The 15,182-nt window shown below is 53.3% G+C and overlaps 1 protein-coding gene across 1 annotated transcript in view; it reads right to left on the bottom strand.

The window, feature by feature from the left end:
• Positions 1 to 381: 381 nt before the first annotated feature.
• Positions 382 to 15,182, bottom strand: part of WNT3A (Wnt family member 3A) — a 38,265-nt gene continuing 23,464 nt past the window's right edge. Inside the window, exons 3-4 of the mRNA XM_069467478.1 lie at positions 7,457 to 7,722; positions 382 to 861 (exon numbers count right to left, since the gene is read on the bottom strand). Of these exons, the coding sequence (XP_069323579.1) occupies positions 382 to 861; positions 7,457 to 7,722 (746 nt within the window). The remainder of the gene's footprint in view (positions 862 to 7,456; positions 7,723 to 15,182) is intronic.

Raw genomic sequence — 15,182 nt, 5'->3', positions numbered from 1 at the left:
CAGGATCCCAGCGGCATGGGGGAGGGGCTGGGGGACCTTATGACGCTCCGTCCGGTCCCCACGTCTCTACGCAGAAAAGGGGGGTGGATGGGACCTGGTTGCGGGGAGGAGGAACAGGAGCCACGTCCCACCCAGGAGGGCTGCCCTCTCAGGCCCCGCCCCCAGAGAAGGGCCCCCGCCCTCACAAAAGAGCCTACCCAGAGCCCCGCCCCCATCCGGAACCCCATCCCCTTCCGGAGGAGCCCTGCGTCCAGGGAGGAGCCCGCCCGGAGGCTGCCACGCCCAGAGCCCCCACCCAAAGCGAGGGGACCCCGCCGGCAAGCAGGAGCCCTGCGTCCAGGGAGGAGCCCGCCGGGTCAGGGGCGGCCGCGCCCCCGCCGCCTACTTGCAGGTGTGCACGTCGTAGACGCGCGTGCACTCCTGGCAGCTGACGTAGCAGCACCAGTGGAACACGCAGCGACACTTCTCCCGGCGCTGCTCCGTGCGCGCGTTGTGGCCGCGGCCGCAGCACAGCAGGTCGCAGCCGTCGATGCCGTGCGAGCTCACGTTGCACGTGCGGTCGCGCGTGCCGAAGGAGCCGGTCTCCGGGTTGGGTTCGCAGAAGTTGGGCGACGCCTCGTAGTAGACCAGGTCGCGCTCCGTGGGCGCCTTGAAGTAGGTGTAGCGCGGCCGCAGCGTCTCCACCCACCCGCGGGACTCCCGGTGCTTCTCCACCACCATCTCCGAGGCGCTGTCGTACTTGTCCTTGAGGAAGTCGCCGATGGCGCGGAAGTCGGGCTGCGACCACCAGCAGGTCTTCACCTCGCAGCTGCCCGACAGCCCGTGGCACTTGCACTTGAGGTGCATGTGGCTGGCGATGGCCTGCGGGGCACGCGTCAGGGGCAAGGTCAGGGCGGCCTCTGGTGCGTCTCCCCAGAGGGCCCTGCCCACTGCCCGCGGCCCACCCGATCCAGAAAGCCCCCTGCAGAGCTCGGGCTCCCAGGCGCAGCAGTGCCCTCTGCGCAGGACCCCAGCGTCACCCACTTCCCTAGGGTGCAGATTCTTGGGCTGTGCGTCTCCCTTGCCAGACCCAAGGCCACCCTTATCCATCCCCGGGTGAGAACTTCTACAGTATCTAGGATAGGCCGGGCACAGTGGCTCACGCCTGGAATTCTAGCACTTTGGGAGGCTGAGGAGGGATGGCTGGAGGCCAGGAGTTGGAGACCAGCCTGGACTACATAACAAGACTCCATCTCTACAAAAAATTTAAAAATTAGCCAAGCCTGGCAATGGATGCCTCTAATCCCAGCTAGTCGGGAGGCTGAGGCAGGAGCATCACTTGAGCCAAGCAGTTTGAGGGTACAGTGAGCTGTGATCACACCACTGCACTCCAGCCTGGGAGACAGAGTGAGACCCTGTCTCTAAAAACAGGAAAAAAAAAAAAAAATCTGTGATGGAGGGAAGGAAGGAAGGAACTGTAATGTGGGATGGTAGACACTAAAAGTGCCAAATAGCAGTGGCAGTGCATAAGCGTGCAAGGATGCAGCAGGGACGACCTTGGTTATGACCGGGAGAACCCAGGCAGGCTGCTCAGAGGAGGTGTCTGTGGGCTGGGTGGAAAGGCTTGTCATGGGCAATGGAAGTCGCCCAGGAAGCTGGTCCTTTTATGGGGACTACAGGGGAACGGGGAGGCAGTGCTGGGACATAGGCTTTGGGAGTGTGTGGTTTTCCCTATGGGCAGTGGGGAATCAGCTTCTCTTCCCTTTTTTCTTTAGGGGAAGGGGTGGAGTTTGGGCGAGGGGACATACAGAACTGCCTATGGCAGCACTGGCCACACATGAGCCCAGGAGACATGGCCGATCCAAATTCAGAAACGCCATAGGTGCAAACTACATGCTGGATTCCCAAGACTGAGTGTGAGAAAAGGATATTACATATCTCGTTCATAATTTTAATATTGCACACATTATTAAAACGATAGCAATGTTGGCTATATTGGGTTAAAGGGGGTTGAGCATTAAAACTCATTTCACCTGTGTACTCTTTAAATGTGGCTACTAGAAAATGTATAATGGCCTGTGTGGGTGCCATTTGTGGCTCCCATTATACGTATATTGGGCAGACCTGGTCTAAGGCTTTGATGGGGCTCTGAGTTCAGATCCTGCCTCTATCCTGTCCCCCTCTCCCAACTATCTCTTGAGCCCATCCCTTTCATATTGTGCCTTTCCAACTGACATCTGTAGAGGAACACGCTCCCCTACCCTGCCCAGTCCCATTGTCTAATATCCATTTTCTTCTCTTTTGTTTTAGTTTTACTTTTTTTTTTTTTTTTTTGAGATGGGGTCTTGCTCTGTTGCCCAGGCTGGTCTCAAACTCCTGGCCTCAAGCAATCTTCCCACCTTGGCCTTCCAAAGTGCTGGGATTACAGGTTTGTACCACTGCACCCAGCCCTAGTTTTACTTTTGGTCAATATTATATAGGTGCATACTTTTAAAAGTTCAATAGTTTCTAGGACCTATTAAGTAGAACAGGAATCCTGGTCCCATATGCTGCCCCTTGTAATGCCTATGGCTCTGATAACACTTGTCTTGCCACTTCTTGATTTTTCAGCATTAGGCATTATCTGTTGCCCTCTCACCATGAAGGATGGGAGTTTAGCTCTCTCTCACCACCCCAGCACTTGGATGAACACTTCCCAGCCACCACGCCCTCCTACTCTAAAACCGAGTGTAATTTCAGATCAATATTCACTGCTGATGGTATTGGGACTATATTAAATGCCATACTCCACTGAGCCAAGTATTATATTATGATGACTTTTCCTTTCTTACGTGACCTTTTGTTGTTGCTGTTGTTAATGTACCTATGACCGATTCAGCCCCCAATTCTCCCTTAATTGTCTAAATATCCTCTTCAAGATGTTCAAACATCAGGCTTTATATCAACTTCATCTTCTTGGAGACATGTTTTTATCAGAAAAGGTCTTATAAATTTTGTGAAATATGCACATCTGAAAACACATCTTTTCTACTAGCCCATTTAATTGATACTTTAGCAGGGTATAAAATTCTTGGCCTGAAATCATTTTTACCTTTTAGAATTCTGAAAGTACTACTCCATTTTCTTCTAGCTTTCATTGTGGTTCCTGAAAAGTCTGATGCCATTTGGATTCCTGCTCCTGAAGCCCAATATTCTCCTTTGAAGCTTGGAGGGCTCTTCTATGTCATAGCCTCTGATTTTCACAACAGTGTGTTTTGATGTAGGTCTTTTCCCTCTGTCCAAGAATTAATTTATGTTCACAAAGTGACACTTATGTGTCACTTACTGGGCCTGTTTGGTCTGAAATCTGTGCTCAGTTCCGGGGAAAATTCCTGATTGTTTCTTATCTGATTTCCTCTTCTTTGCATTCATCATTGTCTTTCTTGGACATATCTTCCAAATATTCTGTTTTCTTCTATTTTTCCATTTCTTTGTCCTTTTCTCTTCTTTGGGAGAGGGTGTCTCAACTATCTTCCAGCCCTTCTGCTGAGATTTTCTTTCTGTTATCATATTTTTAATTTCTAAGGGCTCTTTTTTTCTCTGAATGTTCTTTACAATTAACATCCTGTTCTAATTTCATGGATAACTGTATCCATGTTTTATCTCTTTGGGGATATTAATGATAGTTTTTAAGTTTCATCTTTTTTTACAATGTGTTCTTGCATAAATATTTTTGTTGTTGTTGTTTGTTTTGATCTTTAGCATCTATATCTATTAGAAGCTTTCCTCAGAGGTCTGGTGACCCTTGGCTATCTGCTCATATTTAAAAGTGGGGCACTACAATTTTTTTTTTTTTTTTTTTTGAGACAGGGTCTCACTGTATTTCCCAGGCTAGAGTGCAATGGCATCATCATAGCTCATTGCAACCTCCAGCTCCTGGGCTCAAACGATTCTCCTTCCTCAGCCTCCTGAGTAGCTGGGACTACAGCTGTGTGTCACCATGCCCGGCTGCACTAAAAATCTCATTGGAAGTTCCTGTGCATGGGAGGGACTTGTCAACTTTGATCCTCACTATAGAGTGATCTAGCTGCATTATTTTACTGGGGACCCTCCAAGTCAGTATCTTGAAGCCTCTTCATTTGAGTCGATCAGATTGCCCAGAGGAGAATCTTCCATTCTCCTGCTTGGAGGATATTAATAATCAGGGTTTGCTGCTAGGATTAGGGAATCAAGAAGAGAGATAATGGCATGAGCTTCCATCTGTAGAGAGGCTATTTTCACACTGGCAGGCTCACCCTCAGGTGTGTTTGGTGTCCCTCAGACCAGAGACCTCTGCTTTACCCTTTTCAGAGAACAGACCCCCAGACTTGTGCCGTGGGAAAGGGAGAGGCTGCTGCCTGGCGACGAGGAGGGGGCAGAGGAGTGGATGGGTTGTTACGTGCTCTTAAAATAAACTTTCAGCCAATCTTTCTGTTTTCAACCCCATCTTGATCTCTACTTCTCAAGATGCTTGACACGAGGAATTCCTGGACTGGTTCTCAGATTGCTTCTCTACTGGCTCAAGCCTTCGTTTTCTTGGGTCTGCTTGATGCATCTATCTCCTTTTTAGCTTTCAAAGTTTCGTTACCATTCTCCCTTTTCCTGTTTTCCATATTCTCATGTGTGTCTGTGTCTCCATCTACCCATTTCCTCTACCCATCCATCATCTGCCCATTAATATCCATCCGTCCACCTACTATCTCTTCCATCTATAGTGAATCTATCCTATGTCTCCCCATCACCTGTAGCTACTATCTATAGATCCCATCCATCTCTCTCTCTGCTTATATCTACCTATCTCTATATATCTATTTATTTAAAAATTAATTTATTGTCATTCTAGTGGGGTTCCAGGAGGGTGCAGAGGGAAATGTTTATGTTCAGCCTGTCATCGCAAACTGGAAGTCCCCATTCATTCTGCAGTTCTGCAATTTTTATAGTATTCTTTTCCAAATCTATTGTATTCTTTTTTTAATAGTTTCTAGTTCCCTGTTGAAATGTTCACATTTGCATTTTAGCTTTGTGAACATAAGTAAGCCTTTTTCCCCTGATAATCTGTGCCTAATAAATCTAGTATCTGGAATCTGTATGGGTTTGTTTCTGTTGTTTCGCTGATTAAAATTCATTGTGTCATCAGATCATGTGAAAGGTTATCTTTAATTGTGTGCTGGACACTGTGTTTGCAAAATTCTTACAGAAAAATGATCAGGCCTAGAAAAAGGTTACATCCTCCTCCAAAGAGGATTTTGTCTGCGTGTTCCAGGCGCACGGGGATACCAGCGGTTTGGGATCACCTGAATCCAGGCTCAGGTCTTGAGGTGTTTCTAGCCTGCACATGTGCACAAAGGCTGGGCGACTTCAGTTTTCTTTCCCTCCCCAGGGTTCCAGCTCACACCAGGGAGAGATTTAGCAGAGGTCACGCCCGTGGTGGGCCTCTTAGCTCTCTGAATCTGCCAGAATTGTAGCTCAACCTTTGCCGTCTCTTCCAGACGAGCAAATGGCCCCTGGACAAAAGCTGCCCCAGGTACCAGACTCAGCATCCTGTCTTTTCCTGGATTAGGAGAATCTAGCTAATTCTTCACTAGACAGTGAGAGTTATTTCACACCTAAAAATCATCTCATAGAGGTATAATGTACGTACTGAACCATACATATGTCTGAAGTGCAAAACATGCGAAATATCACAAACGATCTGGCCCAGAACACCAGCTGCTCAGAACTCCCGTCCTCCTCTCTCCCTCTCTGGGGCATGGATTCTAACAGCATTTTCTTGATGACTCATAATACTGAGCCACAATATTATGGCCATTTCTATGTTTTCTTTCACAAAGTGGCTTTCAATTTTTTAGCCAATTTTTCTATTGGGTTGTCTATCTTTTTCTCCTCAACTTGTGCAGTTCTTTTTATATTCCAGCTTCTATATATTTGTTGGATATGTGTATGCACATGCTCTCCTATACGGTTGCCGTTTCAGTACCACACTAGTGTCTTTTTATTAATTAAAGTTCTTCATTTGAATACAGTCCATATCAATCTGCTTCCCTGTCACTGTGAATGCATTTTTTTAATTTTTTTGCCTGTTCAAGACATCTTTGCCTCCTCCAAGGTCACAAAGATGTTCTCCTATGTTTTCTTGTAAAGGTTTTATTATTTTACCTTTCCCATTTGGATGTGGAATGGAGTTTTGTAGACCGTGAGACACAGAGAGATCTAGGCTAATGTTTTCCCGTGCTGCTATCTGTCGTGGTCTGTCCTGTGCTGCTGAAACGCGATACCTGCGACTGGGTAATCTGTACATTTATTCTCCCACAGTTCGGGAGGCTGGGAAGTTCGAGATCAACATGGCGGCAGGTTAGGGCCTGATTTCTCTGCTTCCAAGATGATGCCTCGCACACCAAGTCCCCCAGAGGGAAGAAACACCGTGTCCTCACACGTCGGGGGGTTGGAGGTGGAGAGACCCACTCCCAAAGCCTTTCTATGGCAGCATCAATCCCGTCGCAGCAGCAAAGCCCTCCCGACCTAAGCACCTCCCAACACCGGTCCAAGTTCTCTAGTCCCTCATTGTCGGAAGGTAAACATCCCCTAGTCACGCTTCAGCTCTCTGCAATCCCCGGATGCCACTGGCCCAGGCCAGCCGCCATCGCTGTGGTGCCACAAACACTGCACGCCCTGGGTCCTTACACCTGTCGCCGGCCTCAGCAGTCATCTCTCTCTTGGTCCCCCACTGGCCTTCTGACCAAGTCCTTCCTAACAAGCGGTTATGGTCTGAATGTTTGTGTCCCCCCAAAATTTACAGGTTGAAACACCTTCAAGATGATGGGACTAGGAGGTGGGGTCTTTGGGAGGTGATGAGGTGATAAGAGTGGAGACCTCATGAGTAGGATTATTGGCTTATAACAGGGACCCCCGGGAGAACCTGACCCCATCTGCCATGTGGGGACACAGCAAGGAGGCACCATCTGTGAACCAGGAATCCAGGCCTCTGCCGTGCCTTGATCTTGGACTTCCAGCCTCCAGAACTGTGAGCAATCAACTTCCACTGTTTGTAAATTAATGATCCAGTCTAAGGTATTTTGTTATAGCAGCATAAACAGACCGAGACACAAGGGTCACGATGTCCTGCACAGGTTGGTCCCTGCCAGTCTCTCCACATCAAAACCTCCTTCCTCCCTCTGCATCCATGATCTGTCCAGACTAAACCGCTTCCGGCCTTTCCCCGCTGGGCTGCCTGGGGCCTCTGCCGGCCCCTCCCCACCTGAATACCTGCCAGCCCTTGGCGTCCGTCACGCGCACCTGGTCAAATGCTCACGTGCATTTCCTCATTGCAGAACTTCTCAGGATTTCTGCAGTCACCCTGACGTCCCTCCCGGACTGCGCAGCAGCTCCTGCGGGCCAGTCCTCTTCCCTGTGCTTCCTTCCTGGCTGCTGTCCCCTAGGAAGGCACCAGCCGCGGACCTACCTGGCGTCCGGCCTCGTTGTTGTGGCGGTTCATGGCAGAGCGGGCGTCCGGCCGGTTCTCCCGGGCATCTGCGAACTCCCGAGACACCATCCCGCCAAACTCGATGTCCTCGCTGCAGCCGCCCCACTTCCAGCCCTCGCCCGGCGAGCCCTGATGGCGGCTGCTGCAGCCGCAGATGGCCGCCGCGCCCTCTGCACACGAGCGCGTCACCGCGAAGGCCACGCCAGCTGAGGCGATGGCATGGACAAAGGCCGACTCCCGGGTGGCTGTGGAGAAAGTAGAGACGCAGGGTTAGCTCGGCTGGGCTCCGGCGGCTGCCGGGGGCAGGGTGGGTGCCCTAAGCGGGCAGGTGAGGAGACAGAGAACTTCCCTGAAGAAAGTCGGCCGCGCACCGTGGCTCAGGCCCATAGTCCTAGCGCTTTGGGAGGCTGAGGCAGGAGGATGGCTTGAGCCTAGGAGTGTGAGGCTGCAGCGAGCTATGATGATGTCACTGCACTCCAGCCTGGGGTGACAGCAAGACCCTGTCTCTAAAAAATAAAAAGTACACAGAGGGCCAGTGTGCACCTGGAAAGATGTTTGACCTCACTCTTCGAGGGGAATGAAAATCAAAACCGAAGGCGGCATCGCTCACAGCCACCGGGACGGCCGGAGTCACAGTGTCAGGGAGCAGCAGGTGCTGGCAAGGACACGGAGAAACCGGGACCCTGGCCTGTGTCTGGGTGGGGAAACGGCGCGGTCCCCTCGGAAGGCACTTGGGCAGCTTCCTCAAAAGTTAGACACACCGCAGCCATCACCCCCTGGGTTTGCCCCGCAGGAAACCCACGTCCACAGAACGACTCAGAAACAAACACTCACAAGAGCTCCAAACGGGACGCACCCAGATACCCACCCACAGGACATGTCGGGAAGCTGCGGCATGTCCCTCAGGCATTCGATTTAGCAATAACAGGAAAAAATAGCACGGATGGATCTCAAGTCATCACACTGACTTTAAAAAAACACAGCAAAAATCAGACAAAAGAGAGCCACCTCCCCCTGGCACCCTGGCTGGCCGGAGTGGAGACCCCAGAGTGCGGCTCAGGCCCCACACGCTGCCCCCTCTGCAGTGGCCCAGGCCACTCCCCTCCTCCACCCCAAGCACCAGGCACAGCCCAGGGTCCCGATGTTTCCACGTCCTTGCCAACACTTGCTACTCCCCAGCGTTTTGATTCTGGCTGTCCCAGTGGGTGTTAGGTGGCGCCTCCTTTGGTTTTGACTCTTCTGGGGTCTTCCCCAGACAGGGGGCCCCCAGCACCCACCTTCCTCAGAGCCAGCCCTGCGTGCCCAGGACATGCCCCCGCCCCGAGCTTGGGCCTGCAGGGCAGCCTGGGCTTCTCCAGACGGGCTGGCTAACGCACCCTGCCTCTCCTGGGTGTGTGCAAACGCTTCTGCACCCCCGGAGGGTCAGTCTGCTGTGGGTGGGCAGGGGGGCGAGGGGAGGGCCCGTCACCCAACACGGGTGAGCAGAGCCCCTGCTGTGTGCCAGGCACTGCATTCGGAGCCAGGAAGCAACAGCAAGGTGGGCAAGAATCTGACCTACTGGTTAGCAGGGATTTTACAAACCTAGCTGGAAAAAAATGCTCTGGGCTTTGGAGCTTGCAGGCCTGGGTCTGAGCCTTGGCTTGGCCTCTGGGGACTGGTGTAGCCTTGGGCAGTTTCCTCGATGCCTCTGAGGCTGTCACGGGGGTCCTGAGCCCCTTGTCTCAGAGCTTCTTTCTCTCCTTGCGGACAGGAGGTTCTCTCAGAGCCAGGAGCCTCCTGTGGAGCAAGGCAGGGGGACAGGGGGTGTGCCCTGCTGTGTCCTTCACCTCCCCCTGGGCAGAGGCTCCAGTGGGCCACTCGGGGTTACCAGACGGTCATCACAAGGGGCGTGTGACCTCCTCACCCGACTTGGATGCCCGGGGAGCTTTCATCCCGGCGGGTGGTGAAGGGCAGGCAGGTGGGTTGCAGGCTGGCCTGGGAGAGCCCTGGGGGCCTGTGTGTGCCCCACAGCCCAGGCAGGCAGGGCAGGGGCAGGGGCCATGCAAGTGAGTGGGCACACTCAGACACACCCACACACGCTGTCACCAAAAATGCATTTCCTCCCATTCCAAGAACATACAAAGCAGAATGTGTTTGTGGTTGTGGCCTTGTGCTGGCTTCTCTTCCTCCCGTCCCCCAACCTGGTGGCTGGCAAGGGCCCCCCGGAGCCCCTCTGGCCTGCTTCTGGTGACTGTCTCCATGGATTTGCCAACACTTCCCTGACGCCCTCTGCAGGCCCCAGCTGCCCCACCCCCTCCCTGGGGTCCTGCCCAAGGTGGGCAGGGACATCTGCTGCACCCAGCCATGAGCCAGAAGGGCGCTCTCCATTTCTTCTGTGTCCACTGGCCACCACCGGCTTAGGGAAGGGCTCTGCCAGAGACTGTTCACGCCACATCTGAAACTCGGCCTTGACCCCACTGGCTGTTCCAGCCTCTCGAGGTGGCCCCGGGATCTCCCAGCCCATTCTGTCACTCTCCACCCTTCTCTGTGGGTGCACCTCCCACCTGGACCTGAAGAGGATCCTAGTAGGGATGGGCCCCAGCCTCCAGCCTCCCGCACCCGCGTGCACACTAATGCGTGCACACTCACACACGCGTGCACACGCTCTGCAGCCTGAGCTCCTTGCCTGATGCCAGTCCGGCCATGCCAGGCCCCTTCCCAAATTCTCAAAGCCTATCTCCTTGCCTGACTCCCTGGCCTCCAGCCACACTCAGCCCTCTGTCCTCCCATCTGGCTCTTTCTGGCTCCTTCCTGGGCTCATGCAGCAGCCAGAGGCCGGGGTGGTGTCCACGGTTTGCCACATGACTCCTTCCCCAGCCCTGATGCGGGGGGTCGGGGGTCAGGGGAGGGCGGAAACGACTGTGTCTTATTCACCTTTTATTTCCAACCTGGACACAGGGCCTGCCCCACAGGTGTTTTGGAGACAGAGGAGGAAGCAGGAGCGCAGGGTGGGGCAGAAGCCAAGAAGGTCTGAGCCTGTCCTCAGCAGGCCCACCCTGCCCTCCAGGGGACCCAGGCCCAGCATGCCATGTGCACCCTTGGATGGACCCAGGACAGCACCCCAAAATAAGCAGCTAGGCAGCTGCCCCCCGCCACCTCTCTGATGCTTGAAGCCCCGCCCCCAGCCTGTTTTGCTTTCCTAACACAGCTGTTGGGTGTGCAAACACGCCTGGGGCGCATTTTGCTGGACCAAATGCTCCCATGCCTCCTTTTGGGAGCCCCCCCCCCATGTCTGCTCTTCAGGGATGGGCCCAGCTCCTGGCCCCCTCCCACCCCAAGAGCCTGCCCAGGGCTGGGCAGTGTCCTGGGCGCTCTGGAACCCGCGGCACCCAGCCTTCCTTCCCTGCCTGCACGCCCTCTCCCAGCAGGCCAGGGCCGTCCTCCGAGGCCCCTCTCAAGGCCGGGCACCCCAAACCCTGAATACCCTACCCCAGTTCAGACTTCCACCTGGCTCCTACAGGAGTCTGCCCCCAAGGCCACCCTGAGAGATAAGGGGACAGCCAGAGCCTGGAGCCAGGGCTCTCTGGCCTCCACACCCTGCCCAGGACAAGGGCTTGGAGATCTCTGCTTATCAGGACTCAGGCAAACAGCCCAGGGCCGCCAGACACACTTGAGGGGAAGGGCTCAGGGCTTCCACTGGAGAGAAAAGCCTCTGTCACCAGCTAGCTGGGCTGTTCTCCCTCCCTGTTGGGGTTCAGTTTCCCCTTCTGCCGGATGACAAGACATCTCCACAGAGATGCTCAGATCACCAGGCCAGAAAGCTGCCACTGCGCTGGTGAGGCCGTGGCAGAACCAGCAGGCCGGAAACCTGGGAGCCGGCGTGTTCTGGCAGAGTCTGTTTCCAGGCTGCAGCTACCAGGTCTCCAAGCAGGTCCCTGAGAAATCAATGAGTCACCAAGGGAAACCCTAACTGTGCCCCAGACCAACCTGGCCAACAGCGCCTTAACCTAGGATGGAGGCTAACACCCCTGGGATGACACAGACACGGTGGCCTCTTGATCCACAAAGGACACACATTGCCTTCGAGATGTTCTTGCCAAAAACGTGTAGCCTGCGTCTAATCAGGAGACAGCGGACCCACTCGGATTGAGGGCCATCTACGAAATGCCTGAGCACGTTTCTCAGAGGTCTCAGGGGCTCGAGGGACCAGACAAGGCCAGAAGGCCGAGGCGTACGGCGAGCAAGAGCAAAGACGGACCTGGATGGGATTCTGGGACAGACAAGGGCTATGGGCAGAAACACGAGTGCCATCGAGTTAAGTCTGAAGTTAGGTAATAGAATGCACGCTTAGTTTTGATCGACGTGGCGTGGCCAGGTACCACGTCAGCAGTGTGGGAGGCCGGTGAAGGGCCCAGCACCACTGAGGCAATGTTCCTGTAAGTCTGAAATTATTCCCAACTAAAAAGTTAAATAACGCCCTGAGACAACCTTGGAGAAAGACCCCCAGAGTGGCCAGGGCCATCCCACAGCAGCAGGAGGCTTTACTACCAGTAGGATGGATTCTACCCAGAGTTCCACGGGCAGGTTTTAGGGGGTTCATTACCCCCCAAAATCGTGAGCACAAATGATGGGGTATGACTGGGAGCCGCGTGCATCTTTCCAGAGAGAATTCATTGCTTTTATCAGATTTCCACAGGGGTTTGAAACAATCAGGTTGTGACCTGCAGCCCAAGGGTCGCTCATCTCTGTCTACGGGGGAGCTGGGGCTGAGGCTCCTGTGAGGTCCTGGTGGGGGAGGCACAGGCAGGACTCACACCCACGGTCTGGCCTCCTGGCAGCCAGCCTCAATCACAGCCAAGTTCTCTGCCACAAACAACACCTTTGTCAGAGGTTTCTGCTTTTGTTGACACAACAGAGGCAGCTAGGGACAGAGCTGGAAGGGAGGCATCCTGCCCGTGGGAAGCACCAGCCACCCCAGAAAGCAAGAGAATCTTCTCGGTCAGCAGTAACATGGGATGCTTGGAGACAAATGCCGCCAATTTGGCCAAGTTGCCTGGGGCGGAGTGTGGATGCCCTGTTCAGGCCCAAGACTTTTATTCTAACACTGTGATCAGGTGTGGGGAAAGGAAGAAGAAAGGAAATCACATAACAAAATTGTTCTGTAAGGGAAGTATCTTCCACCTGGGAAAACTGGCTTCCCCAGAAACTTGCTGTGGTCTCATTTAGCAGTTGTTTACTGAGCTCTTGCAAAGTCTTAATTACCTACCTTTTCTTCCTTCCTTGTATTCATTCATCCATCCACCCATCCATCCATCCATCATCCATCCATCCATCATCCATACACCCACCCATCCATCCATCCTTCCATCATCTATCCATTCAACCATTATCTACCCATTCATCTACTATCCATCCATCCACCCACCCATTCATCCATCCACCCACCATCTAACCATTCAACCATTATCTATCCATTCATCTACCATCCATCCATCTATTATCCATCCAGCCATCCGTCATCCATCCACCCACCCATTCATCCATCTATCCACCATCTAATCATTCAACCATTATCTATCCATTCATCTACCATCCATCCATCCATTATCCATCCATCCATCTGTCCATCCACTTATTCATCCATCCATCCACCATTTATCCATTCAACCATTATCTATCCATCCATCCATCCATGCATCTTTCATCTATCCATTCAGGATCTGAGAGTCTATAATGAGCCAGGCACTAGGCTCAGACCTGGGAATAAGAGCCACTTTCAAGAACCATGATAAGAAATGTTTAAGAAAGTGGATTGCTGCTCAATATGATGCAATTTCTAACAGCCCAGGCTTTCTAAAGTTGAAGGAGCTTCCTTTCCTGGTGGGAAATAAGGAGGGGCTCGATGACCCCCCATCAGGAGGAGGCAATCTCTGTCCTGGGAAGGAGAATGAACCAGGAGAAGCCTTCCCTATCTCCAGTGGGAGGCTCTGCATTGTAAGTCAGGTTCTTTGCCTTGGCTGTGCTGAACCACCTGGCTTTGGGAGCTTATAAGTCACGAAAGAAAGACTAGGGGGGACAAGGACACACAGCAAGCCTTGCCAACATTAGCTCTGGGGCAGGCCTGGGATGGGTGGATGATGGCTGGTGTCTGGCTGGATGACTGGGTGGATAGTTGGATGGATGGATGATGGGTTGATAGATGGCAGATGGATGAGTAGATGGTGGATGATGGGTTGATGGATGGATGGATGAGTGGGTGGATGGATGGATAATGGGTTCATGAATGGTGGATGGGTGGGTGGGTGGGTGGATGGATGACGGGTTGATGGATGGATGGGTGGATGATGGACGGATGGGTGAATGGTTGATGGTGGATGGATGGAAGGAGTCTGGGCACTTGAGGGAGTTCTGTGTGGTGACAGATGGGCATCTGCCAGAGGGCAGAAGAACTGCCCAGCAGGGCTCCATCACCCCTGAGGGCAGTGCAGTTCTCAGATACAGGGAACCATGAGATGGGCTTTGATGGTTAGTTTACCTCTCTGGGTCTCAGAACTTTTGGACTAGTGGGATTTTAACAAACATCTTGTTTCTAGATTTGAATTTCATGGGCTTGTCAAGTATCAGAGATCATTTGGGGACTGACAGAGGACTGCCAAATGTTTTTATTTTGTTGAGAGAGGCTAAGACATATAATAAATAACTATCATCATAATTTCAGAAGAGGAACCTTTTAACACCAAACAGGGAAGATGTATTTGCAAAACTCTTATATGCTGAAGCATATTTGCACAAATCCTTCCAAGGTCCTTGCCTTTCATATTTCACCATGAGGCTGGTTTTTGGCCACTATTTGCTGAGCACTGACTGTGCTCTAAGTAGACAAGAAGGCTGCAGCCTCTGTCCCCAGGGAGCTGACATTCCCACTGGGAGGTAACCCAAGAAGCCATTTCAGCAGGGACGGATGTGTGCTCAGACGGAAGGTGCTGTCCTGCCTGGGGACAGCAGTGGGAAGACTGGATCCAGGCAAACCTCTCATCTACCAATGAGAGAACAGGCCCGGAAGGAAGAAGGCTCACAGAGGGTCAGCCATGGGCACCAGGCTACATAGCAGAGCCCCAACAGAGGGGTCCCAAGAGAGGTTCCTACACCCACCAGCCTGGGCTCCTGCAGCTCCACGGGGTGTTTCCATGGCTGCAGCCTTGAGGGGGTGGGGAGTCCACCCGCCTGGTTCAGCCCCACGTCCCACGGCCAAGGCGCAGACGCTGTCTGCACTCTCCTGGGAGGGGATGGCTGTGAGGGCTGAAACTGGGGAGGGGAGAGGGACAGCCTGGGACTCCTGGGACATGCCTGTCAGCCTCCAAGGGGTTCCCTAAGAGAAGGTTCCAGGGAAGAGGATTGTTGTTCCAATGCGACCACTAGACCAGGCAATCGGGCTCCTTGGGGAGGCAGGGAACTCTGTAGGGGCTCACCCAGGCTGGCACCTCGGGGAAGCCCAACAGGGAACTGGGCCTGGGGCTGCCCAGTAATGGTCACCTGGAGGGCAGTGCGTCTCTGCAGGGCCCCCTGGGGACTCGGGCTCAGCAGTTCTCAGTGGGGTAGGGGGGCACACCTCCATCTGTGAAAGGGTCCCCATGGGATTCTGTTACATTGCCCAGGCTGAGAGCCCGCAGGCTCAGACTCCGTCCTGTTCTGACCTCCCTCCTCTGGACTGTGACCAGATAGATGG

The sequence above is a fragment of the Eulemur rufifrons genome, chromosome 4 (genome assembly GCF_041146395.1).
Source record: "Eulemur rufifrons isolate Redbay chromosome 4, OSU_ERuf_1, whole genome shotgun sequence".
In the NCBI taxonomy this organism is placed as follows: domain Eukaryota; kingdom Metazoa; phylum Chordata; class Mammalia; order Primates; family Lemuridae; genus Eulemur; species Eulemur rufifrons.
The sequence above is the reverse complement of the archived record's forward strand: the minus strand, read 5'-3'. Positions and strand labels throughout refer to the sequence as shown.